Source organism: Rhinoraja longicauda, chromosome 34 (assembly GCF_053455715.1).
Source record: "Rhinoraja longicauda isolate Sanriku21f chromosome 34, sRhiLon1.1, whole genome shotgun sequence".
Lineage (NCBI taxonomy): Eukaryota > Metazoa > Chordata > Chondrichthyes > Rajiformes > Arhynchobatidae > Rhinoraja > Rhinoraja longicauda.
The window spans coordinates 22,747,450-22,773,412 of NC_135986.1; the positions used below are offsets into that span (position 1 = coordinate 22,747,450).

Consider the following 25,963-nt stretch of genomic DNA (forward strand, 5'->3'; position numbering starts at 1 on the left):
GAAGAGGGGTGAAGGAGAGGGAAGAGGGGAGAAGGGGAAGAAGAGGGGTGAAGGGAAGAGGGGTGAAGGGAAGAGGGGTGAAGGGAAGAGGGTGAAGGGAAGAGGGGTGAAGGAGTGGGAGAGGGAAGGAGAGGGGGGTGAATGGAAAGGGAGGAGCGGGGGAGAATGGGAGGGGGAAGAAGGTGAGAGGAGAAGGGGAGGGGGTGGGGGAGAAGATTAGGGAAGAGGGGAGAAGGAGAGGGGTGAAGGGGAGAGGGGAGGGGAGGAGGGAGAAGGGAAGAGGGGAGAAAGGAAAGAGGGAGAAGGGAAGAGGGGAGAAGGGGAAGGGGAGAGGAGAATGGGAGAGGAGAAGGGGCAAGGGAGAAGGAGTGGGGAAGAAGGGAAGTTAGGGAAGAGGGGAGTAGAGGGGTGAAGGGAAGAGGGGGAGAAGGTGAGAGGGGGAGGGAGGGGAGAAGGGGAGAGAAGGAGGGAGGGGTGAAGGGAAGGGGAGAAGGAGAGGGAGAATGGGAGAGGGGAAGAAGGGAGAGGAGAAGGGAAGCGGGGAGGAGGGAGAAGGGGGAGAGGGAAAAGGTTGGGGAAGAGGGGAGAAGGAGAGGGGGTGAAGGGGGGAGGAGAGGGGTGAAGGGGGAGGAGAGGGGTGAAGGGGTGAAGGGGGGAGGAGAGGGGTGAAGGGGGGGAGGAGAGGGGTGAAGGGGGAGGAGAGGGGTGAAGGGGGGAGGAGAGGGGTGAAGGGGTGAAGGGGGGAGGAGAGGGGTGAAGGGGGGAGGAGAGGGGTGAAAGGGGGAGGAGAGGGGTGAAGGGGGGAGGAGCGGGGTGAAGGGGGGAGGAGAGGGGTGAAAGGGGGGAGGAGAGGGGTGAAGGGGGGAGGAGAGGGGTGAAGGGGGGAGGAGAGGGGTGAAGGGGGGGGAGTGGGGTGAAGGGGAGGAGAGGGGTGAAGGGGGGAGGAGAGGGGGTGAAGGGGGGGGAGTGGGGTGAAGGGGAGGAGAGGGGTGAAGGGGGGAGGAGAGGGGTGAAGGGGGGAGGAGAGGGGTGAAGGGGGAGGAGAGGGGGTGAAGGGGGAGGAGAGGGGTGAAGGGGGGAGGAGAGGGGTGAAAGGGGGGAGGAGAGGGGTGAAGGGGGGAGGAGAGGGGTGAAGGGGTGAAGGGGGGAGGAGAGGGGTGAAGGGGTGAAGGGGGGAGGAGAGGGGTGAAGGGGGGAGGAGAGGGGTGAAGGGGGGGTGAAAGGGGGAGGAGAGGGGTGAATGGGGGAGGAGAGGGGTGAAGGGGGGAGGAGAGGGGTGAAGGGGGGGTGAAAGGGGGAGGAGAGGGGTGAATGGGGGGAGGAGAGGGGTGAAGGGGGGAGGAGAGGGGTGAAGGGGGGGTGAAAGGGGGAGGAGAGGGGTGAATGGGGAGGAGAGGGGTGAAGGGGGGAGGAGAGGGGTGAAGGGGGGGTGAAAGGGGGAGGAGAGGGGTGAATGGGGGAGGAGAGGGGTGAAAGGGGGGAGGAGAGGGGTGAAGGGGGGAGGAGAGGGGTGAAAGGGGGAGGAGAGGGGTGAAGGGGGGAGGAGAGGGTGTTAGGGGGAGAGGAGAGGGGTGAGGGGGAGAGGAGAGGGGTGAAGGGGAGGAGTGGGGGGAGAGGGGTGAAGGGGGGGAGAGGGGTGAAGGGGAGGAGTGGGGGGAGAGGGGTGAAGGGGGGGAGAGGGGTGAAGGGGGGTGAAGGGGGGAGGAGAGGGGTGAAGGGGGGGAGAGGGGTGAAGGGGGGGAGAGGGGTGAAGGGGAGGAGTGGGGGGAGAGGGGTGAAGGGGAGGAGTGGGGGGGAGAGGGGTGAAGGGGGAGGAGAGGGGGTGAAGGGGGGAGGAGAGGGGTGAAGGAGGGAGGAGAGGGGTGAAGGGGGGAGGAGAGGGGTGAAGGGGGGAGGGGAGAGAGGGAAGGAGGTAGGGGTAGGAAGCAGGGGGGAGAAGGCAGGAGAGGGGAGAGCGTTAGAGGAGGACAGGGCAGGGAAGGAGTAGGAAGGTGAGGGAGGGAATGGGGAGAAGGGAGCGCACAGGAGGGCAGAAGAGGGAGGGGAGGGGAGGAGGGGGGAAGGGGGGGGGAGTCTCCTACAACCTGGGCCTTACCTGTAACGCACGGCGGTGGGGCGGAGGAGGAGAGGAGGGAGGGAGAGGGGGTGCGGAGGGAGTCAGGGGACGAGGCAGCAGGGGGTGGGGAGTTGGCACCAGGGGAACCCAGGCCTTGCCACCTGGAGCAGGCCGGTGCCCCGATGGCGCTCCCACCGGGCGGGAGGTGCACACCGCACCAGGGACCCAGCCTCCCCTCAACTCAAAATGTCCGAAGAAGGGTCCCAACCCAAAATCTAGGGTCCTACCGGTCCAGCTGGACAGAGTCCGGTGGGGGGCACCCCTCAAACAAGGGAAAGGGTATCACCCCGGGGCGACTAGGCTTGTATACACTGGAATTTAGAAGGATGAGAGGGGATCTTATCGAAACGTATAAGATTATTATGGGGTTGGACACGTTAGAGGCAGGAAACATGTTCCCAATGTTGGGGGAGTCCAGAACAAGGGGCCACACACAGTTTAAGAATAAGGGGTCGGCCATTTAGAACGGAGACGAGGAAAATCCTTTTCAGTCAGAGAGTTGTGAATCTGTGGAATTCTCTGCCTCAGAAGGCAGTGGAGGCCAATTCTCTGAATGCATTCAAGAGAGAGCTAGATAGAGCTCTTAAGGATAGCGGAGTCAGGGGGTATGGGGAGAAGGCAGGAACGGGGTACCAGTTGAGAATGATCAGCCATGATCACATTGAATGGCGGTGCGTACAAGCTCGAAGGGCCGAATGGCCTCCTCCTGCGTCTATTGTCTATTGTCTAACGAATGGCAAGGGTGTTTTGTGTTAAGTACCGAGGATGACACTCTATGATCGGTCTGAAGAAGGGCCTCGACCCGAAACGTCACCCATTCCTTCTCTCCAGAGACCCTGCCCGACCCGCTGAGTTACTCCAGCATTTTGTGTCCATCTGAGTGTGACACTCGAACACATGCACGCCGAGAAAATGAAGAGTCTTTGAACAGATCTTGTTTTATATTTTTAATTTTTATCTTTAAACGGTGTTACTGTACCTGCTTCATCTACCTCCTCTGGCGACTCAGTCCATACATCCACCATCCCCTGCGTGGAAAAAGTTGCCCCTCAGGTCGGTATTAAACCTTGCCCCATTGACATTAAACCTTTGCCCTCTGGTTCTTGATTTCCATAACCTGGGTAAAGGTTTCTCTCCATCTCGCTATCTCTCTTTATCTTTCTCTCTCTATCCTGTTATCTATCTCTTGCTATCTCCATCTCTTTCACTCTCTATCTCGCTATCTTTCTCTCTCTCTCTATCCCGCTATCTCTCTCTCTATCTCTCACTATTTTGCTCTCTCTATTTCTCTCGCTCTCTTTCACTCTCTCTATCCCGCTATCTCTCTTTCTCTATCCCGCTATCTCTCTCTCTTTCTCTCTCTATCCCGCTCTCTCTCTATCCCGTTATCTCTCTCTTTCCAATCTCTCTTTCTTTCTCTCTATCCGGCTATCTTTTTCTCTCTCTTACTATCTTTCTATCCCGCTCTCTCCCTCTATCTCTCTCTCTTTCTTTCTCCGCTATCTCTCTCTTTCTCTCTCTATCCCGCTCTCTCTTGCTATCTGTATCTTTATCCTGCTACTCTCTTTCTCTCTCTATCCCGCTCTCTCCCTCTATCTCCCTCTCTTTCTTTCTCCCGCTATCTCTCTCTTTCTCTCTCTATTCCGCTCTCTCTCGCTATCTAACTCTATCCCGTTATCTCTCTTTCTCTCCCATCTCTCTTTCTTTCTATCTATCCCGCTCTCTCCTGCTATCTCTCTTTCTCTCTCCCGCTATCTCTCTTTCTCTCACTATCTTTCTCTCTATCTCTATCTCTCTCTATCTTTCTCTATCCCGCTCTCTCTTGCTATCTCTATCTTTATCCCGCTACCCTCTTTCTCTCTCTATCCCGATCTCTCTCGCTATCTCTACCTTTATCCCGCTACTCTTTCTCTCTCTATCCTGCTCCCTCTCTCTTTTTCTCTCCCACTATCTCTCTCTCTTTCTCTCTCTCTCTCTATCTCTCTCTCTCTCTACATCTGTTTCTCTTTCTATCCCCCCACCCCCCCCAGCCACTGATGTAACAAAGGAGGTGGATGTTGTCCATTGGCCGGGACGGGTGGTCTCGGAGTGGGGGGTGGGGGGGGTGGGGTGGGGAGACCCTTTGAGCGAGTCGCCCTCCCTGCCACCCCACACGCACACACACGCATGTGGCCCGCGCACAGACAGGCGGTGCTGACGAGCGGCTGCGTGAAGCCGGGGCCCAGGCCCGTCCTGGTCTGCTGCCCTTGCGTGGGCCCCGGCATGGTCTGCCGCCCGTGCCCGGCCCCCGGGAGGCCGCTGCCCGGCCGCCTCTCCACCGCCGCAGCCCTCTACTCCGAGCTGACCTGCTACCTGGAATCCATGCTCCGTCTCGCCTTCCAGGTGGGTCTCTCCGAAGCAAATATCCCGGGAATGTGCACCCACGGAGTGGGGACTCCGTGCTGCACAGCGTGGGATAGCGGTAGAGTCACTGCCTCACAGCGCCGGAGACCCGGGTTCCATCCCGACCACGGGCTCTGTCTGTACGGAGTTTGTACGTTCTCCCCGTGACCTGCGTGGGTTTTCTCCGAGATCTTCGGTTTCCTCCCACCCTCCAAAGACGTGCAGGTTTGTAGGTTCATTGGCTTGGTGTAAATGTCTATTGTCCTGAGTGTGTGTAGGATGGTGTTAGTGTGCGGGGATCGTTGGTTGGTGCGGACCCGGTGGGCTGAAAGGCCTGTGTCTGTGCTGTAGCTAAACTAAGCTGGTTGATTACTGGGGGTACAAGATGGTATTGGGCGGTACTCCCCCAGAATTCATGCGGCACACAATGATGCAGCAGTAAAGTTGCTGCCTCACAGCGCCAGAGACCTGGGTTTGATCCTCCCCACAGGTAGGGTTGCCAACTGTCCCGAATTAGCCAGGACATCCCATATATTGGACTAAATTGGTTTGTCCCGTACGGGACCGTATTAGGGGGGCGCTGTAGGCCCGGACAGTGTAGGCCCGGACAGTGTAGGTCGAGACAGTGTAGGCCTGGACAGTGTAGGTCGGGACAGTGTAGGCCCGGACAGTGTACGTCGGGACAGTGTAGGCCCGGACAGTGTAGGTCGGGACAGTGTAGGCCCGGACAGTGTAGGCCCGGACAGTGTAGGCCCGGACAGTGTAGGCCCGGACAGTGTAGGCCCGGACACCCGGACAGTGTAGGCCCGGACAGTGTAGGCCCGGACAGTGTAGGCCCGGAGGCTCGGGCACCGCCTAACGGAGGTTGCTTGGCAACCCGCCTCCCGGCCCGGGCGACCGCCATTGGTGGAGCGGGAGCTCATGGCCGCTGGCTGGGTGAGGTCACGCGGGGAGCGGGGGCGGTGACGTCACCTCTTGTCTCTTATTTGGGAGTGAGAAAGTTGGCAACCCTACCCACAGGTGCTGTCCATGCGGAGTTTGCACGTCCTCCCCGTGACCTCTTGGGTTTTCTCCGGGTTTCCTCCCACACTCCAAAGACGTGCAGGTTTTTTAAAGCAAAGAGTGGGGATAAATGGGTCCCTTTCGGAATGGCAGGCAGTGACCAGTGGGGTACCGCAAGGTTCGGTGCTGGGACCCCAGCTATTTACGATATACATTAATGACTTAGACGAAGGGATTAAAAGTACCATTAGCAAATTTGCAGATGATACTAAGCTGGGGGGTAGTGTGAATTGTGAGGAAGATGCAATAAGGCTGCAGGGTGACTTGGACAGGTTGTGTGAGTGGGCGGATACATGGCAGATGCAGTTTAATGTAGATAAGTGTGAGGTTATTCACTTTGGAAGTAAGAATAGAAAGGCAGATTATTATCTGAATGGTGTCAAGTTAGGAGGAGGGGGAGTTCAACGAGATCTGGGTGTCCTAGTGCATCAGTCAATGAAAGGAAGCATGCAGGTACAGCAGGCAGTGAAGAAAGCCAATGGAATGTTGGCCTTCGTAACAAGAGGAGTTGAGTATAGGAGCAAAGAGGTCCTTCTGCAGTTGTACAGGGCCCTAGTGAGACCGCACCTGGAGTACTGTGTGCAGTTTTGGTCTCCAAATTTGAGGAAGGATATTCTTGCTATGGAGGGCGTGCAGCGTAGGTTCACTAGGTTAATTCCCGGAATGGCAGGACTGTCGTATGTTGAAAGGCTGGAGCGATTGGGCTTGTATACACTGGAATTTAGAAGGATGAGGGGGGATCTTATTGAAACATATAAGATAATTAGGGGATTGGACACATTAGAGGCAGGAAACATGTTCCCAATGTTGGGGGAGTCCAGAACAAGGGGCCACAGTTTAAGAATAAGGGGTAGGCCATTTAGAACGGAGATGAGGAAGAACTTTTTCAGTCAGAGAGTGGTGAAGGTGTGGAATTCTCTGCCTCAGAAGGCAGTGGAGGCCAGTTCGTTGGATGCTTTCAAGAGAGAGCTGGATAGAGCTCTTAAGGATAGCGGAGTGAGGGGGTATGGGGAGAAGGCAGGAACGGGGTACTGATTGAGAGTGATCAGCCATGATCGCATTGAATGGCGGTACTGGCTCGAAGGGCTGAATGGCCTACTCCTGCACCTATTGTCTATTGTAGGTTAATTAGCTTTTACAAATTGTAAATTATCCCCAAGGCAGATATTAACAGATTCTTGATTAATACGGGTGTCAGGGGTTACGGGGAGAAAGCAGGAGAATGGGTGTTGAGAGGGAAATACCTCTATAAGATCACCCCTCATCCTCCTGCGCTCCAAGGAATACAGTTCTAGCCTGCTCAACCTCCCCCTACATCTCGGGCCCTCGAGTCCTGGCAACATCGTCGTAAATCTTCTCTGCACCCTTTCCAGCTTGACAACAACTTTCCTGTAACACGGTGCCCAGAACTGAACGCAATAGTCTAAATGTGGCCTCACCAACGTCTTATACAACTGCAACATGACCTCCCAACTTGTGTGCTGAATGATGAAGCTGGAAGCCTTCTTGACCACCCTATCCACCTGTGAAACCCCTTTCAATGAACTACGTACCTGCACTCCCAGATCCCTATGCTCTACTACACTCCCCAGAGTCCTACCGCTAGGGTTGCCAACTGTCCCGTATTAGCCGGAATATCCCGTATTTTGAGCTAAATTGGTTTGTCCCGTATTAGGCCTGGGGGGTGGTATAGGCCCGGACACTGTAGTCCAGGACAGTGTAGGCCCGGACACTGTAGGTCCGGACAGTGTAGGCCCGGACACTGTCGGTCCGGACAGTGTAGGCCCGGAGGCCCGGGCGCCGCCCAACGGAGGTTGCGTAGCAAACTGCCTCCCGGCCCGGCCGGCCGCCATTGGTGGAGTGGGAGCACGTGGCCGCCGGCTGGGTGACGTCACCTTTTGTCCCTTATTTGGGAGTGAGAAAGTTGGCAACCCTTACCTGTGCAGAACCTTGGATCGGACACAGTGCCCTGTTTGTTACTGTCCCATCTTTTCGCAGTCGAGCGGGGAGAGTGAGGACATCAGGGTCCAAGTCTCGTCAGTGGGCGTCCGCAGGGAAGAGTCCAGCGACGGACCCGGTATTCAGAGAGGTGGCAACGGGGCTACGACGGCCAGAACCGATTGGTGAGTAGAGAGACACAAAGCACTGGAGTAACTCAGCGGGTCAGGCAGCATCTCTGGAGAGAAGAAACGGGTGAGACCCTTCTTCAGACTGGTTAGGGATAAGGGAAACGAGACATATCATATATCTCTTGTTTCCATAACCAGTCTGAAGAAGGGTCTCGACCCAAAACGTCACCCGTTCCTTCTCTCCAGAGATGCTGCCTGACCTGCTGAGTTACTCCAGCTTTTTGTGTCTATCTTCGGTTTAAACCAGCATCTGCAGTTCCTTCCTACACAGTGCTGGTTGTTTGTTGGGTGAGAATGAGAAGCCGGTGGGGGAGGGATGGAGAGAGAGAGAGAGAGAGAGAGAGAGAGAGAGAGAGAGAGAGAGACATGGAATGCCAGGGCTACTTGGAGTTAGAGAAATCAATATTCATACCGACGGGATGTAAGTTGATGAGGGAAAACTTTTTCACCCAGAGAGTTGCGAATCTGTGGAATTCTCTGCCTCAGAAGGCAGTGGAGGCCAATTCACTGGATATTTTCAAGAGAGAGTTAGATAGAGCTCTTTGAGTTAACGGAAGTTAGGCACAAAATACTGGAGTAACTCAGGTCAGACAGCATCTCTGGAGAGAAGGAATGGGTGACGTTTCGGGTTCCTCAGATTCCTATTAAATCTTTTCCCCTTCACCTTACCCATGTCCTCTGATTCCCCTACTCTGGGCAAGAGACTCTGGGTGTCTACCCAAACTATTCCTCTCATGATTTTGTACACCTCTATAAGATCACCCCTCATCCTCCTGCGCTCCAAGGAACGGATTCCCAGCCTGCTCAACCTCTCCCTATAAACTCACACTCTAGTCCTGGCAACATCCTCGTAAATCTCCTCTGAACCCTTTCCCAGTTTGACATCTTTTTTCTTTAGTACAAGCCCCAGAAGGGCTTGTTCAACATGTAACTAACCCCGGAGAGAAGGAATGGGTGACCTTTCTTCAGTGTGATTTTCTTCAGTCACCCGTTCCTTCTCTCCAGAGAGATGCTGCCCGTCCCGCTGAGTTACTGTGTCTACCTTCGGTTAAAACCAGCGTCTGCATCTGCAAACGGGCGGCGCGGTGGTAGAGTTGCTGCCTTACAGCGAATGCAGCGCCGGAGACTCAGGTTCGATCCTGACTACGGGCGCCGTTGGTAAGGAGTTTGTACGTTCTCCCCGTGACCTGCGTGGGCTTTCTCCGAGATCTTCGGTTTCCTCCCACACTCCAAAGACGTACAGGTATGTAGGTTAATTGGCTGGGCAAATGTAAAAAAAATTGTCCCTAGTGCGTGTAGGATAGTGTTAATGTGCGGGGATCGCTGGGCCTGTTTCCGCGCTGTATCTCTAAATCTAAAAAAAACACTCTAAACTAAACTAAACAACAACTGCAGTTCCCGAGTACTACACCTTTCCTTTTCAGCTTTCTGCTGCACAACTGCCAACAGCTGGGCTACCTCGTGCGGGTTTAGCTCGCGTGGGTACCGGTTGCAAAGGGGTTATTTAGATTTTTATGCGGGCAAGTATGGTGAGATGATCCAAGTCCAAGTTGTCGAGCTGTGACTTGAAGAGTTGACAAGGTTGGTGCACATCTGGTGGTGTCGGGAAGGATGTTCCACTCTGGGATAGTCCATGGATATAGTGACTGTAGGTTGCTATTTTTGTCTGCTCTAATTCTAGTATAAATGAAGTGACCAACGAGATCTGGGTGTCCTAGTGCATCAGTCACTGAAAGGAAGCATGCAGGTACAGCAGGCAGTGAAGAAAGCCAATGGAATGTTGGCCTTCATAACAAGAGGATTTGAGTATAGGAGCAAAGAGGTCCATCTGCAGTTGTACAGGGCCCTGGTGAGACCGCACCTGGAGTACTGTGTGCAGTTTTGGTCTCCAAATTTGAGGAAGGATATTCTTGATATTGAGGGTGTGCAGCGTAGGTTTACTAGGTTAATTCCCGGAATGGCGGGACTGTCATATGTTGAAAGACTGGAGCGACTAGGCTTGTATACACTGGAATTTAGAAGGATGCGAGATCTTATTGAAACGTATAAGATTACTAAGGGGTTGGACACATTAGAGGCAGGAAACATGTTCCCAATGTTGGGGGAGTCCAGAACAAGGGGCCACAGTTTAAGAATAAGGGGTAGGCCATTTAGAACTGAGATGAGGAAAAACTTTTTCAGTCAGAGTTGTGAATCTGTGGAATTCTCTGCCTCAGAAGGCAGTGGAGGCCAATTCTCTGGATGCTTTCAAGAGAGAGCTTGATAGAGGTCTTAAGGATAGCGGAGTCAGGGCGTATGGGGAGAAGGTAGGAACGGGGTACTGATTGTGGATGATCAGCCATGATCACATTGAATGGCGGTGCAGGCTCGAAGGGCCGAATGGCCTCCTCCTGCACCTATTGTCTATTGACTCCAGCAACTCCCAGCCAAGGCGATTTAACATATCGGAGACGCTTGACTGTCTTCAGTAGTTGTCACAAACAAACGCCTCTGAACCTTGTCAAGGGTGTCAATGTTATTTTTTCTGGTGAGGGTCCCATATTGTCAGGCAATAGTCCAACAGTGGGCGGACAAGTGTTTTGTACGCTACCCCCTTTGTTGGTTTGCCACAACCGGATAAATGTCTCCAGAGAAGGCCCAGAGTTCTGTTTGCTTTTGTGGCAATCTGGTTTATCTGTCTGTTTCCAGGCCAGGCCAAATGTGAGTTCATCTCCCAGGTATGTGCAGTGATCAACTTTTTTAAGCAGTGTAGGAAAAAAGCTGCAGATGCTGGTTTAAATCGAAGGTAGACACAAAATGCTGGAGTAACTCAGCGGGACAGGCAACATCTCGGGAGAGAAGGAATGGGTGACGTTTCAGGTCTGAAGAAGGGTCTTGACCCGAAACGTCACCCATTCCTTCTCTCCAGAGACTCTGCGTGATGTCAGTCTAAAGAAGGGTCTCGACCCGAAACGTCACCCGTTCCTTCTCTCCAGAGATGCTGCGTGATGTCAGTCTAAAGAAGGGTCTCGACCCGAAACGTCACCTGTTCCTTCTCTCCAGAGATGCTGCCCGTCCCGCTGAGTTATTCTGCAGCATTTTGTGTCTAACTTCTTTAAGCAGTGTAAGAAAATAACTGCAGATGCTGGTATTTATTTCACAAAATGCTGGAGTAACTCAGCGGGTCAGGCAGCATTTCAGGAGAGAAGGAGTGGGTGACATTTCGGGTCGAGACCCTTGAATAACTTCTTTAAGCAGGTTGTCTCCCATCTTGTACTGGTTTTTGACTGCGACTTGACTTTATGAGTAACTCTCGCGGAAAAGATTATTAAGGGGTTGGACACGTTAGAGGCAGGAAACATGTTCCCAATGTTGGGGGAGTCCAGAACCAGGGGCCACACAGTTTAAGAATAAGGGGTAGGCCATTTAGAACAGAGATGAGGAAAAACTTTTTCAGTCAGAGAGTTGTGAATCTGTGGAATTCTCTGCCTCGGAAGGCAGTGGAGGCCAATTCTCTGAATGCATTCAAGAGAGAGCTGGATAGAGCTCTTAAGGATAGCGGAGTCAGGGGGTACGGGGAGAAGGCAGGAACCGGGTACTGATTGAGAATGATCAGCCACGATCACGGTGAATGGCGGTGCTGGCTCGAAAGGCCCGAATGGCCTCCTCCTGCACCTATTGTCTATAAAAGCATTTGGTGTCATTGGGACCCATTTGCCAAATGGTTTCCCAATTGCAAAGATAGTTTATGTCTGCATCTAGCAAACCAGTATCATCTCTAAACTAAACAACACTGCAGTTCCTGAGTACATAGAAAATAGGTGCAGGAGTAGGCCATTCCGCCCTTCGAGTCTGTACGCACCGCCATTCAATATGATCATGGCTGATCATCCAACCCAGTATCCCGTACCTGCCTTCTCTCCATACCCCCTGATCCCTTTAGCCACAAGGGCCACATCTAACTCCCTCCCAATGAACTGGCCTCAACTACCTTCTGTGGCAGAGAATTCCACAGACTCACCACTCTCTGTGTGAAAAAAAAACGTTCTCATCTCGGTCCTAAAAGACTTCCCCCTTATCCTTAAACTGTGACCCCTTGTTCTGGACTTCCCCAACATCGGGAACAATCTTCCTGCATCTAGCCTGTCCGACCCCTTAAGAATTTTGTAAGTTTCTATAAGATCCCCCCTCAGTCTTCTAAATTCCAGCGAGTACAAGCCGAGTCTATCCAGTCTTTCTTCACATGAAAGTCCCGCCATCCCAGGGATCAATCTGGTGAACCTTCTCTGTACTCCCTCTACGGCAAGAATGTCTTTCCTCAGATTAGGAGACCAAAACTGTACTAACACAAGCCACTAATCCCTCTGCTTCTCCGCCAGGGGCAGCAGCGGCGGCGGGCCCGGTCTCCGCTCCATGTGGGACGGCTTCTCGGTCGATCGCTACGCCCCGCGGGTCCGCTCGGCCGCCGGGCCGCCTCAGCCGCAGCACAGGGAGGAGAGGGACGGGGACGGGTGCTGCCTCCACGGACGGAGCTGCCGTCCGCCCCGACGACGGCCTCGCACCGCACCCGGCGGCCGCCAAAGCACCGGCCGGCAGCGCTCCCCGCTTCCCAAAGGGGGTTCCCGGGGTAGAGGTGCCAGTCCGGGTCCGTCTTCGCCGCCGCCGCCGCCTCCTCCTCCTTCCCCCCGCGGCCTAGTCGGCCATGTCTCCACGGCAACGGGTCTCTCGGCGCCTGGCGATGACGCCGCCAGGTCAACGGGCCTCTCGGCGCCCGGTGATGACGTCGCGGTCGCCAGGGTAACGGACTCGCGGCCGCCGAGCGGGGGGAGGAGGAGGAGGAGGAGATCGCCGTCGCCATGCCCGCCCGCCGTCACCGCCTACCAGCGCTTCGTCGAGCAGTACCGCGCGGCGTTGGGCTGGGCGGCGGGCGGAGGCCTGGCGGACGGGGACCCGGGGCTGCGGCAGAGGAGGGCGGCGGCGGCGGCGAGCGACTACGAGGTGAAGGCGAACAAACTGATGGAGCAGCGCCACGAGCGGATCAGGTGAACGACGCCCCCTCGTCGAGCGTCCGCCCCTTTCCGATTTTCTCATTGGTCGGACCCAACATAGCAACCGCCACCTGATTGGTCAGTTGCATTAATTACAGGGGTCGCGCTGCCCATTGGCTCTACCGCTTGTCAACCATCTTCCCGCCTCGCTCATTAATCCCATTGGTCGGACCTAGCATAGCAACCGCCACCTGATTGGTCAGTTGCATTAATTACAGGGTTCCCGCCTCCCATCGCGCTGTCCATTGGCTCTACCACCTGTCAACCATCTCCCCGCCTCGCTCATTAATCCACAAAATGCAGGTCAGGCAGCATCTCGGGAGAGAAGGAATGGGTGACGTTTCGGGTCGAGACCCTTCTTCGGAAATAGCATAGCAACCGCCACCTGATTGGTCAGTTGGATCAACCTCTGTGGTCCCGCCTCCCATCGCGAGCCCGCCAGCGGATCATTTCTGCCATTGGTCGGTCCCGGGTAGCAACCGCCCCCAGATTGGCCGGCTGGGTAATCGCGCTTCCCATTGGCAGCCCCCGCCCTGTCGTTCATTTAACCAATTGGTCCATCCCGGATGACTACAGCGGCCTGATTGGTCTATGGGGGGGGAACAGTGATACTGGTCCCGCCTCCTGTCCCGCTCTCCATTGGATCCCCCAAACGTCGATCACTGTGCTGCCCGTACCATTGGCCGGCGTCAACATCGATCACACCAACGCTCGGTTCCCATTGGGTTGCCGTTGGATCTAGTCCCGCCCATGTGTCCCCGCCCTGATTCTCTCCCCTCCACAGCTGCTGCTCGACCCCTTGACTATCCCCGCCAGGTAGTTTTATTACAGTGCACCTGGAGGAAAACCCACGTGGCCAAGGGAAGGGATAGTCTTGGATAGACACACAGATGGACACACACACAGACGAGAACACACACACACACACACACACAAGCACAACGAGGCCGTTCGGCCCATCGCGTCTACTCCGCCATTCAATCATGGCTGATCATCCAAAATCAGTACCCCGTTCCTGCTTTCTCCCCATATCCCTTGATTCCGTAGAGTTAAATCTAACTCTCTCTTGAAAACATCCAGTGAATTGGCCTTCACTCCCTTCTGAGGCAGATTCACAACTCTCTGGTTGAAAAAGTTTTTCCTCATCTCAGTCCTAAATGGCCTACCCCTTATTCTTAAACAGTGACCTCTGGTTCTGGACTCCCCTGGAAACATTTTTCCTGCATCTAGCCTGTCCAACCCTTTAAGAATTTCATATGTTTCTATAAGATCGCCTCTCACCCTTCTAAATTCCAGTGAACACAAGCCCATTCTTTCATCATATGTCAGTCGCCCCATCCCGGGGATTAACCTGGTGAACCTACGCTGCACTCCCACAATAGCAAGAATGTCCTTCCTCAAATTAGGAGACTCAGGTCCCTGGCGCTGTGAGGCAGCTGCTCTACCCGCTGTGCCACCGTGCAGCCCGTCGATAGTCGTGTTGCCCTGACTAATCCGTCCCCGGGGGGGTGGGGGCTTGCGTGCAGGAACACCATCTTGGAGAAAGAGAGGAAGGAGCAGATGGAGAAGAGGAGGCTGGTGAACGAGAGGCTGAAGCGGCGGGTGATGGAGAGGCACATCGCCGCTCGCATGTGCCTGCACGAGATGGAGTGGTGCCGCAAGAACCAGGCCGAGCGGCGGCTACACAGCCTGCGGTGAGCGGCAGAGCCATCGCCCCACGGAAACGGCAGCGAGGGCAGCACCGGGGCAGGGAGAGGGGGCACTAGGGAACAGAGTGAGGGGAGAGGGGGTCTCGGGAAACAGAGTGAGGGGATCTCGGGGAACAGAGTGAGGGGAGAGGGGGTCTCAGGGAACAGAGTGAGGGGATCTCGGGGAACAGAGTGAGGGGAGAGGGGGTCTCAGGGAACAGAGTGAGAAGGGGTCTCGGGGAATGGTGTGGGGAGAGGGGGTCTCGGAAATGGTATGAGGGGAGTGGGGGTGTTGGGGAACAGAGTGACGGGAGAGGTGGTCTCAGGAACGGTGAGCGGGGAGAGGGGTGTCGGGGAACAGAGTGAGGGGAGAGGGGGTCTCGGGGAACGGAGTGAGGGGAGAGGGGGTCTCGGGGAACGGAGAAGAAAGGGGGTCTCTTGTAGACCAGTGTAGCTGGGACATGTTGGCCGCTGTGAGCAAGTTAGGCCGAAGGGCCTGTTTCCACACTGTATCACTCTGAGACTCTCTATGACTCTCCCCCCTCCCCCCCCCCTCCCCTGACCAGGACCTGCAACCGAGAGCAGTCTGCCCAGTACCAGGCTGACCTCCGCGAGATGAAGGAGCGGGTGGCCAGGGCACCTTTCCTCTTCGAACAGGTCATACAGGTGAGCTCGAGGGTCGGGGGGGGGGGGGCAACGTTTACTTGTGGCATAGATGACAAAGTTTGCTGCAAAGTTTATTTGTGGCATCTATATACTAAACTCTCGTTTGTTTGTTTGTTTGTTTGTTCCTGAAATACAGCCAAAACGGTACACGATAGCGTGACAATGTTAGGCCCACCTTACTCACCGTCGTCCCTTTGGTGCTAATGCAAGAAGTTTAATTGAAATCGGTGTTACATTTTTTAAGTTATTCACATTTTAAAGTTTAAATCTAACATTAGCTACCCTCCAATCCACAGGAACTGATCCTGAATCTATAGAACATTGGAAAATGATCACGAATGCAGGAGAGGTTTGGGCCCAACGGGTCCACTTGGTCTAATAGATTACCCTCTAAAGTTTGCTGCAAAGTTTAGTTGTCGCATCGATTACAAGGTTTACTGCAAAGTTTAGTTGTTGCATCGATGACAAAGTTTGCTGCAAACTCCGTACAGACAGCGCCTGTAGTCGGGATTGAACCCGGGTCCCTGGCGTGGTGAGGCAGCAACTCTACCGCTGTGCTTCGGTCTCTGGAACTGAGAATTAAACTCTGCGCTCCATCTTCCAAAGACGTACAGGTTTGTGGGATAATTGGCTTTGGTATAAATTGTCCCAAGTGTGTGGGATAGGGCTGGTGTACGGCGATCGCTGGTCGGCGCAGATTTGGTGGACCCAATGGCCTGTTCCATGCTGTATCTCTCTACCACGGCGCCACCATTTGTACTTTGGGTCAATCGACCCGGGTCTGTGGCGCGGCGAGGCTAGGGTTGCCAACTGTCCTGTATTAGCCGGGATATCCTGTATTTTGGGCTAAAGTGGTTTGTCCCGTACGGGACCGCCCTTGTCCTTTATTAGGCCCGGACACTGTAGGCCCAGACACTGTAGGCCCGGGGGCCGCTGTAGGCCCAGACAGTGTAGGCCCGAACACTATAGACAAGACAATAGGTGCAGGAGTAGGCCATTCGGCCCTTCGAGCCAGCACCGCCATTCAATGTGATCATGGCTGATCATTCTCAATCAGTACCCCGTTCCTGCCTTCTCCCCATAACCCCCTGACTCCGCCATCCTTAAGATCTCTACCTAGCTCTCTCTTGAATGCATTCAGAGAATTGGCCTCCACTGCCTTCTGAGGCAGAGAATTCCACAGATTCACAACTCTCTGACTGAAAAAGTTTTTCCTCATCTCAGTTCTAAATGGCCTACCCCTTATTCTTAAACTGTGGCCCCTGGTTCTGGACTCCCCCAACATTGGGAACATGTTTCCTGCCTCTAACGTGTCCTGTAGGCTAACGGAGTGTGTTCGGGGAGTGGGGCCGAGTGTGTTCTCCTAACGGAGGTTGTGTAGCTCCCGGCCCGGGCGGCCGCCATTGGTGTAGCGGGAGCCGCTGGCTGGGTGAGGTCACGTGGGGCGCGGGCGGGGCGTCCCTTATTTTGGAGCGTGGAAGTTGGCGACCCGAGCGGTGAGGCCCTGCTGCAGATTCACATGTGGTGTGTGCTGACTCGTGACGTTGCGTCCCACCCCTCCGCAGAACAACATCCGCGGCACCATCGACCGCCTGTTCACCAGGGTGCTGCAGAGGCAGCAACTGGACGAGGGGCTGGTGCTGAAGCTGAGCGCCCTGGGCACCACGGCTACGGCCGGTGGCACCGACGAATCACTGCACGTCCAACTGCAGGAGAGCCCGCCGGGGGACGATGGCCGGTGAGTGATGCCGGCAGTATAAGCCCCAGGCCTTGGGTGGCCAACTGTCCCGTATTAGCCGGGACGTCCCGTGTTAGGACTGGAGGGCGCTGTAGGCCCAGACACTGTAGGCCTGGACACTGTAGGCCAGGACACTGTAGGCCAGGACACTGTAGGCCAGCACACTGTAGGCCCAGACACTGTAGGCCGGGACACTGTAGGCCCGGACATTGTAGGCCCGGACACTGTAGGCCAGGACACTGTAGGCCAGCACACTGTAGGCCCAGACACTGTAGGCCGGGACGCTGTAGGCCCGGACACTGTAGGCCCGGACGCTGTAGGCCGGGACACTGTAGGCCAGCACACTGTAGGCCCAGACACTGTAGGCCGGGACGCTGTAGGCCCGGACACTGTAGGCCCGGATACTGTAGGCCGGGACGCTGTAGGCCCGGACATTGTAGGCCCGGACATTGTAGGCCCGGACACTGTAGGCCGGGACACTGTAGGCCGGGACACTGTAGGCCCAGACACTGTAGGCCGGGACACTGTAGACCCGGACACTGTAGGCCCTGACGCTGTAGACCCGGATGCTGTAGGCATGGACACTAGTCCCGGATGCCCAGGCGCCGCCTAACAGAGGTTGCATAGCAACCCGCCTCCTGGCCCGGGCGGCCGCCATTGGTGGCTGGGTGAGGTCACGTGGGGTGGTGACGTCACCCTGTCCCTTATTTGGGAGTGAGGAAGTTGGCAACCCTACCCAGGATCATGCTCCCACCGGCCCTGTCCCAGCAACCCCTGTCCCACTCACTCTCTGTCCCAGCTCACACTGAGGGTCTCGGTTCGCTGTAGGTGGGCAGCTAACCTGCCTGAATCTCCCCCCTCTCTCTCTAACCCTGGGTTCGCTGGGCCATGACTGGGAACAGGAAAGAACTGCAGGTGCTGGTTTAAGTCAAGGGTAGACGCAAAACACTGGAGTAACTCAGCATCTCTGTGGAGAGAAGGAATGGGTGACGTTTCGGGTCGAGACCCTTCTTCAGACTGATGTCAGGGGAGGGGGGCGGGTACTACCCATTCCTTCTCTCCCATTCCTTCTCTCCAGAGATGCTGCCTGACCCGCTGAGTTACACCAGCATTTTGTGTGTGTGTCTCTCTCTCTCTCTATTACCTCTTTCTCTCTCTATATATCTCTTCCCCCTCTCCTCCTCTCTAACTCCGGGTCCAGTGTGCATTGACGGGGAGCTTGGGGGCAGCTTGTGTGTGTGTGTTTGTGTGTGTTTGTGAGTGGTGTGTGTGTGTGTGTGTGTATGGGGGGTGTGTGTGTATGGGGGGTGTGTGTGTGTCGGGTGTGTGGGGGGTGTGTGTGTGTGTGTGGTGTGTGTGTGTGTGGGGGGTATGTGTGTGTGTGTGTGGAGGGGGGTGTTAGTGTGGTGTACGTGTGCTGGGATGGGGGTGTGCTGTGCTAGGGAGGAGGGATGTGTGTGTATTTGGGGTGTACGCGTGCTCTACATTGGGGTGTGTGTGAGTGAGTGAGGGGTGTAGCCACACTGTCCATGGTGGGGGGTGGGGGTGAGGGGTGTACGTGTTCTATCCGTATGGGGGAGGTGTGTGTGGGGTGTACGCGCGCTCTGTGTGGGGGGTGTGGGAGATGGGTGAGGGGTGGGAGATGGGCGAGGGTGAGGGGCGAGGGCTAGCTGCCGTGTGACCAGGACTTTGTTCCGGTGTAGGGACGGTGAGCTGGGACTCGTTGGCCTGGAGATCCCGCAGGAAGCCGGCGGCTGGTGAGTGAAGCGGGGGATCCCGGTGATAGTCCTGGCGGGAAGGTCGGCCCCACCGTCACTAAACCACCGTCCACATCCCCCTCCCTGTCCCACCCCGCTCCTCTCTCCCCCCACCCCTCTCTTCCCCCGTCCCTCTCTCTCCCCCGTCCCTCTCTCCCCCCATCCCTCTCTCCCCCCGTCCCTCTCTCTCCCCGTCCCTCTCTCTCCCCCCGTCCCCCTCTCCCCTGTCCCCCTCTCCCCATCCCCTCCCCTTCCCAGTTCTCCCACCAGTCTGACCGTCTCCGACTATATTTTATCTGCTTGCATTGTTGTCACCGTCTCCCAACTAACAATGATCTATTCTACATTTCCCTTGATCTCCATTCCCTTTGCCCTGTATTCACACCTTTCGCTTCCTTATCTATTTTTTACTTGCTGCCCGGACATCGGTCTGAAGAAGGGTCTCGACCCGAAACGTCACCCGTTCCTTCTCTCCAGAGATGCTGCCTGACCCGCTGAGTTACTCCAGCATTTTGTGTGTGTCTCTCTCTCTCTGTTACCTCTTTCTCTCTCTCTTTATCTCTTCCCCCTCTCTAACTCCGGGTCCAGTGTGCAATGACGGGGGACCTTGGGGGGCCGTGTGTGTGTGTGTGGGGTGTGTGTGTGGGGTGTTTGTGTGTGTGTGTTTGTGTGTGTGTGTGTGGGGTGTGTGTGTGGGGTGTGTGTGTGGGGGGGGTGTGTGTGTGGGGTGTGTGCGGGGTGTGTGTGTGTGTGGGGGGGGTGTGTGTGTGGGGTGTGTGTGTGGGGGGGGTGTACGTGTGTGTGTTTGTGGTGTATGTGTGTGTTTGTGGTGTATGTGTTTGTGTGTGTGGGGTGTGTGTGGGGGTGGTATGTGTGTGTGTTTGTGGTGTTTGTGTGTGTGTGGGTGTGTGTGGGGTGTGTGTCTGTGGGGGTGTGTGTGTGTGTGTATGTGTGTGTGTGTGGGGTGTGTGTGTGTGTGGGGTGTGTGTGGGGTGTGTGTGTGTGTGTGGGGTGTGTGTGTGGGGTGTGTGTGTGGGGTGTGTGTGTGTGTGTGTGGGGTGTGTGTGTGGGTGTGTGTGGGGTGGGTGTGTATGGGGTGTGTGTGTGTGGGGGGGGGGTGTGTGTGTGGGGTGTGTGTGGGTGTGTGTGGGGTGGGTGTGTATGGGGTGTGTGTGTGTGTGGGGTGTGTGTGTGTGGGGTGTGTGTGGGTGTGTGTGGGGTGGGTGTGTATGGGGTGTGTGTGTGTGTGTGTGGGGGGTGTTTGTGTGTGGTGTACGTGTGCTGGGATGGGGGTGTGGGTGTGCTGTGCTTGGGAGGAGGGATGTGTGTGTATTTGGGGTGTACGATAGACAATAGACAATAGGTGCAGGAGGAGGCCATTCAGCCCTTCGAGCCAGCACCGCCATTCAATGCGATCATGGCTGATCACTCTCAATCAGTACCCCGTTCCTGCCTTCTCCCCATACCCCCTCACTCCGCTATCCTTAAGAGCTCTATCCAGCTCTCTCTTGAAAGCATCCAACGAACTGGCCTCCACTGCCGTCTGAGGTAGAGAATTCCACACCTTCACCACCCTCTGACTGAAAAAGTTCCTCCTCATCTCCGTTCTAAATGGCCGACCCCTTATTCTTACATGGGGTGTGTGAGTGAGTGAGGGGTGTAGGCACACTGTCCGTGGTGGGGGGGGTGGGGGTGAGGGGTGTACTTGTTCTATTCGTATGGGGGAGGTGTGTGTGGGGTGTACGCGTGCTCTGTGTGGGGGGTGTGGGAGATGGGTGAGGGGTGGGAGATGGGCGAGAGTGAGGGGCGAGGGCTAGTTGCCGTGTGACCGGGACTTTGTGCCGGTGTAGGGACGGTGAGCCGGAACTCGTTGGCCTGGAGATCCCGCAGGAAGCCGGCGGCTGGTGAGTGAAGCGGGGGGATCCCGGTGATAGTCCTGGCGGGAAGGTCGGCCCCACCGTCACTGAACCACCGTCCACATCCCCCTCCCTGTCCCACCTCGCCCCTCTCTCCGTGCTTCTCACACCCCGCCCCTCTCCCCCCCCACACCCCTCTCCCCCCCCACACCCCTCTCTCCCCCCCCACACCCCTCTCCCCCTACCCCCTCTCTCCCCCCCCCACCTCTCCCCCTCCGCCCCCACCCCACCCCTCTCTCCCCTCCACCCCTCTCTCCCCCCCCCACCCCTCTCCCCTCCACCCTCTCTCCCCCCCCACCCCTCTCCCCCCCACTCCTCTCTCCCCCCTCTGCCCCCCTCCACCCCTCTCTCCCCCCACCTCTCTCCCCCCCACTCCTCTCCCCCCCCACTCCTCTCTCCCCCTCCCCCCCCACTCCTCTCTCCCCCTCTCCCCCCCACTCCTCTCTCCCCCCTCACCCCTCTCTCCCCTCACCTCTCCCCCCCCACTCCTCTCCCCCCCACTCTCCTCTCCTCCCCCTCTCCCCCCCACCCCTCTCTCCCCCCTCACCCCTCTCTCCCTCACCTCCCCCCCGCCCCCTCTCCTCCTCACCCCCCTCTCCCCCCCACCCCTCTCTCCTCCCCACCCCTCTCTCCCCCCGTCTCTCTCTCCCCCGGTCCTCCTTGTCCCTCTCTCCCGTGCTTCTCACGCCCCATCCCTCTCTCCCCCCCTCTCTCCCTTCCCGTCCATCTCTCCCCCCCGGTCCCCCTCTCTTTATAGAGCCTCAGCATTGGGGTGTATGTGGGGGGGGGGGGGGGGTGCGGGGGGAGAGAGGGGTACTTTGGGGGGGGGGGGTGGTGAGGATGAGGTGTGTGTACGTGTGCTGTGGGTGTTGTGTGGGTGAGGGTCTGTCCTCACTGCTGTGTGACCGGGACCCTGTGGGCGGTGGGGGTGTGGGTGGAGGTGAGGGGGTGTGTGGGTGGAGGTGAGGGGGTGTGTGGGTGGAGGTGAGGGGGGTGTGTGGGTGGGGGTATGGGTGCGGAGGGGTGTGGGTGGGGGGTGAAGGGGGTGTGTGGGTGGGGGTGGAGATGAGGGGGTGTGTGGGTGGGCGTGGGGGTGTGTGGGTGGGTGTGTGAGGGTCTGTCCTCGCCGCTGTGTGAACGTGACTCTGGGGGTATGGGGGGGCGGGCGTGGGGGGGGTCGGGGTGCGGAGGGTGTGGGTGGGGGTGAGGGTATGGGGGGTTTGGGTGGGGGTGAGGGGGGTGTGTGGGTGGGGGTGTGTGGGTGGGGGTGAGGGGGTGTGTGGGTGGGGGGCTGTGAGGGTGTGTGTGGGTGGGGGGCTGTGAGGGGGTGTGTGGGTGGGGGTGAGGGGGTGTGTGGGTGGGGGTGTGTGGGTGGGGGGGTGTGGGTGTGTGGGTGGGGGTGAGGGGGTTTGTGGGTGGGGGTGTGTGGGTGGGCGTGGGGGGGTGTGTGGGTGGGCGTGGGGGGGTGTGGGTGGGGGTGAGGGGGTGTGTGGGTGGGGGTGAGGGTGTGTGGGTGGGGGTGAGTGGGGGTGTGGGTGGGGGTGAGGGGGGGTGTGCGTGGGGGTGTGTGGGTGGGGGGGTGTGGGTGGGGGTGAGGGGGTGTGTGGGTGGGGGTGTGTGGGTGGGGGTGTGTGGGTGGGCGTGGGGGGGTGCGGAGGGTGTGGGTGGGGTGTGTGGGTAGGAGTGGGGGGGTGGGGGTGCGGAGGGTGTGGGTGGGGGTGAGGGTGTGGGTGTATGGGGGGGTGTGGGTGGGGGTGAGGGTCTGTCCTCGCCGCTATGTGACCGGGACTCTGGGGGTGTGGGAGGAGGTATGGGGGTGGGTGGGGTATCGGGGTATGTGTGGGGGTGAGGGTCTGTCCTGGCCGCTGTGTGACCGGGTCTCTGTGCCGGTCGGTGCAGGGACGGTGAGCCGGCCGTGAGCGGCGGTGAGGATCCGCGGCCCGAGGTGAGCGAGGAGGAGCCGCCGCCATCTACACCCACCCCAGAGCCCCCTCCCCCCGCCGAGACCCCCACACACGAGTGCAGCAACCTGGACTGCACGGCCGGACTCATCCCCCCCGACTGCTGAGAGAGAGGGGGGAGAGAGAGAGAGAGAGAATGAGAGAGAGGGAGGGGGAGAGAGAGGGAGTGGGAGAGAGAGGGAGGGGGAGTGTGACTGAGGGAGAGTGTGAGGGGGAGAGAGTGAGAGTGTAGGGGAGAGAGGGGGAGAGAGAGGGGAGTGTGGGAGAGAGGGAGGGGAGTGTGACCGAGGGAGAGTGTGAGGGGGAGAGAGTGAGAGTAGGGGAGAGAGTGGGGGAGAGAAGAGGAGGAGTGGGGGAGAGGGAGAGAGAGTGGGGGGAGAGGGAGAGTGGAGGAGAGTGTGGGGGAGATGAGGAGAGAGTGGGGGAGGGGTAGATAGTGGTGAAAGAGTGAGGGAGAGAGAGAGAGTGTGGGAAAGAGCGAGAGAGTTGGGGAGAGAGAGGGAGTGGGGGAGTATGACAGAGACGGAGTGAGGGGGAGAGTGAGAGTGGGGGGAGAGACTGGGGGAGAGGGAGAGAGAGTGGGGGGGGAGAGAGAGTGGGGGAGAGAGGAAGAGAGAGTGGGGAGAGGGAGAGAGAGTGGGGGAGAGAGGGAGAGAGAGGGGGAGAGAGGAAGAGAGAGTGGGGGAGAGAGGGAGAGAGAGTGGGGGAGAGAGGGAGAGAGAGTGGGGGAGAGAGGGAGAGAGAGTGGGGGGAGAGAGGAGAGAGTGGGGAGAGGGAGAGAGAGTGGGGGAGAGAGGGAGAGAGAGTGGGGGGAGAGAGGAGAGAGTGGGGAGAGGAAGAGAGAGTGGGGAGAGGGAGAGAGAGTGGGGGAGAGAGGGAGAGAGAGTGGGGGGAGAGAGGAGAGAGTGGGGAGAGGGAGAGAGAGTGGGGGAGAGAGAGTGGGGGAGAGGGAGAGAGAGTGGGGGAGATAGTGGGGAAAGAGTGAGGGAGAGAGAGAGAGTGGGGGAAAGAGCGAGAGTTGGGGAGAGAGAGCGAGTGGGGGAGTATGACAGGGAGTGTGAGGGGGAGAGTGAGAGCGTAGGAGAGTGGGGGAGAGGGAGAGAGAGAGTGGGGGAGAGAGAGTGGGGGAGTACGACAGAGGGAGTGAGGGGGAGAGAGAGCGTAGGGGAGAGACTGGGGGAGAGGGAGAGAGAGTGGGGGAGAGAGGGAGAGAGAGTGGGGGGAGAAAGGAGAGAGTGGGGAGAGGAAGAGAGGGTGGGGGAGAGGGAGAGAGAGTGGGGGGAGAGAGGAGAGAGAGTGGGGGGAGAGAGGAGAGAGTGGGGAGAGGAAGAGAGAGTGGGGGAGAGGAGAGAGTGGGGGAGAGAGCGAGTGGGGGAGTATGACAGGGAGTGTGAGGGGGAGAGTGAGAGCGTAGGAGAGAGAGAGTGGGGGAGAGGGAGAGAGAGGGGGAGAGAGTGGGGAGAGGGAGAGAGAGGGGGAGAGAGGGAGAGAGAGTGGGGGAGGGGGAGAGAGTGGGGGGAGAGAGGAGAGAGTGGGGAGAGGAAGAGAGAGTGGGGGAGAGGAGAGAGTGGGGGAGAGAGCGAGTGGGGGAGTATGACAGGGAGTGTGAGGGGGAGAGTGAGAGCGTAGGAGAGAGTGGGGGAGAGGGAGAGAGAGGGGGAGAGAGTGGGGGAGAGGGAGAGAGAGGGGGAGAGAGGGAGAGAGAGTGGGGGAGGGGGAGAGAGTGGGGGAGGGGGAGAGAGTGGGGGAAAGAGCGAGAGAGTTGGGGAGAGAGAGTGGGGGAGTACGACAGAGGGAGTGAGTGAGAGCGTAGGGGAGAGACTGGGGGGAGAGTCAGAGTGGTGGAGAGGGAGAGTGGGGGAGAGGGTGAGTGGGGGGAGAGAGAGTGAGGGAGAGAGTGGGGAGATAGTGGGGGTGAGGGAGAGTGAGTGAGTGTCTGAGAAAAGGGAGAGTGTGAGAGAGTGAGAGTCTGACAATAAACAACTTTTAGATTAAAAAAAGTCCTGTGCAGAGCGATGTGAGAAATGTGATTTTCAGCTCACGGGAGGGCGTGAGCATGGAGGGAGGGGAGGGGAAGGGTAGGGGAGGGAGGGGAGGAGGAGGGAGGGGGCGAAGGGGAGGGGAGGGTAGGGGGGAAGGGTAGAGAGGGGAAGAGGAGGGAGGGGAAGGTGGGTGGCAAGAATGAAGGAGAGTGCAGAGGTGAGGCGTGGCGGTGGGGGGAGGGAGGGCAGGGGGAGGGGTGGAGGGAGCGAGGGTGCATCAACTTTATTCTCCGGAGAGAGCGCGGGGTGAAGGGGAGGGGGGGGGGAGTTGGAGGGTGGTGAGCAAGAGGAATAGGGAGGGGTGGGAATGGAGAGGAATAGGGAGCGGTGAGAGTGGGGAGGAGAGGGATAGGGGGGTGAGAGAGGGATGCAATGGTGCAAGAGAGGGGTGGGGAGAGACGGGGAGGGGAGAGACGGGGGGGGGGAGAGACGGGGAGGGGAGAGCGGGGGGGGGAGAGACGGGGAGGGGAGAGCGGGGGGGAGGTGGGGGAGTAGGGGTCGGGTGGACAGGAGAGAGGGAGCACCCTACTGTGGGAGGGGCGGTGCTGAGGGAGCGCCGCCCAATTTACAGAGGGGCCAATTAATCTACAAACAGGCCCTTCGGCCCACCGGGTCCCATGCCGACCCCCGTGAACTAGCAGTAACCAACACACACACCAGGCACAATTTACAATTTTACCGAAGCCAATTAGCCCGTAAACCTGAACGCCTTCGGATTGTGGGAGGAAACCGGAGCACCCGGAGAAAACCCACGCGGGTCACGGGGAGAACGTACAAACTCCGTAGACAGCGCCCGTGGTCAGGATCGAACCTGGGTCTCTGGCGCTGTGAGGCAGCATTTCCCAGACACACCAGGAGAGGGCAGAGTCACCCAGTCACCAACTCTGGCTGATTCTCTCTCTCTAACCCAGGGGCCAGTGATGGAGAGCAAGAACACTGGCTGATTTACCCCTCACCCCGACAGCTCTGCTCAAGGCCTCAAGAAGGGTGTGCTGGCCTTGGCCCTGGTCCAGAGGAGGTTTACGAGAATGATCCCAGGAACGAGTGGGTCAACATACGATGGAACACAGCGTGGCAAAGTGTGGAGTCAGGCATTTTGGTGGTAGGAATAAAGGCGTAGACTATTTTCTAAATGGGGAGACAATCCAGAAATTGGAGGTGCAAAGGGACTTGGGATCGCTGGTGCAGGATTCCCAAAGAGTTAATCTGCAAGTCAAAATCGGCAGCAAAGAAAGCAAACTCGATGCTGGCATTTATTTCAAGAGGGCTTGTATACAAAAACAGGGATGTAATATCATATCATATCATATATATACAGCCGGAAACAGGCCTTTTCGGCCCTCCAAGTCCGTGCCGCCCAGTGATCCCCGTACATTAACACTATCCTACACCCACTAGGGACAAAAAAAAATTTTTTTAACATTTTTTTTTACATTTACCCAGCCAATTAACCTACATACCTGTACGTCTTTGGAGTAA

The 25,963-nt window shown here is 57.5% G+C and overlaps 1 protein-coding gene across 1 annotated transcript; it reads left to right on the top strand.

Annotated features, from left to right (window-relative positions):
- The first annotated feature begins 4,282 nt into the window (after positions 1–4,282).
- On the top strand, positions 4,283–22,616 carry LOC144609384 (uncharacterized). The gene is made up of 9 exons (XM_078427847.1): positions 4,283–4,498; positions 7,559–7,683; positions 12,048–12,710; positions 14,243–14,410; positions 14,971–15,070; positions 16,636–16,808; positions 18,512–18,565; positions 20,416–20,469; positions 22,381–22,616. The coding sequence occupies exons 1-9, from the start codon at positions 4,283–4,285 to the stop codon at positions 22,547–22,549; spliced, it is 1,722 nt and encodes a 573-aa protein (XP_078283973.1). The 3' UTR covers positions 22,550–22,616.
- The last annotated feature ends 3,347 nt before the right edge of the window (positions 22,617–25,963 follow it).

What these genes read in the sequence shown, in the direction of transcription:
- LOC144609384 (XM_078427847.1), top strand. Translation starts at nt 4,283, where the DNA reads ATGTGGCCCGCGCACAGACAGGCGGTGCTGACGAGCGGCTGCGTGAAG. An exon ending in CAGCGCCACGAGCGGATCAG is followed by an intron (nt 12,711 to 14,242) that starts GTGAACGACGCC and finishes GCTTGCGTGCAG; the next exon opens with GAACACCATCTTGGAGAAAG. An exon ending in CCGCCGGGGGACGATGGCCG is followed by an intron (nt 16,809 to 18,511) that starts GTGAGTGATGCC and finishes GTTCCGGTGTAG; the next exon opens with GGACGGTGAGCTGGGACTCG.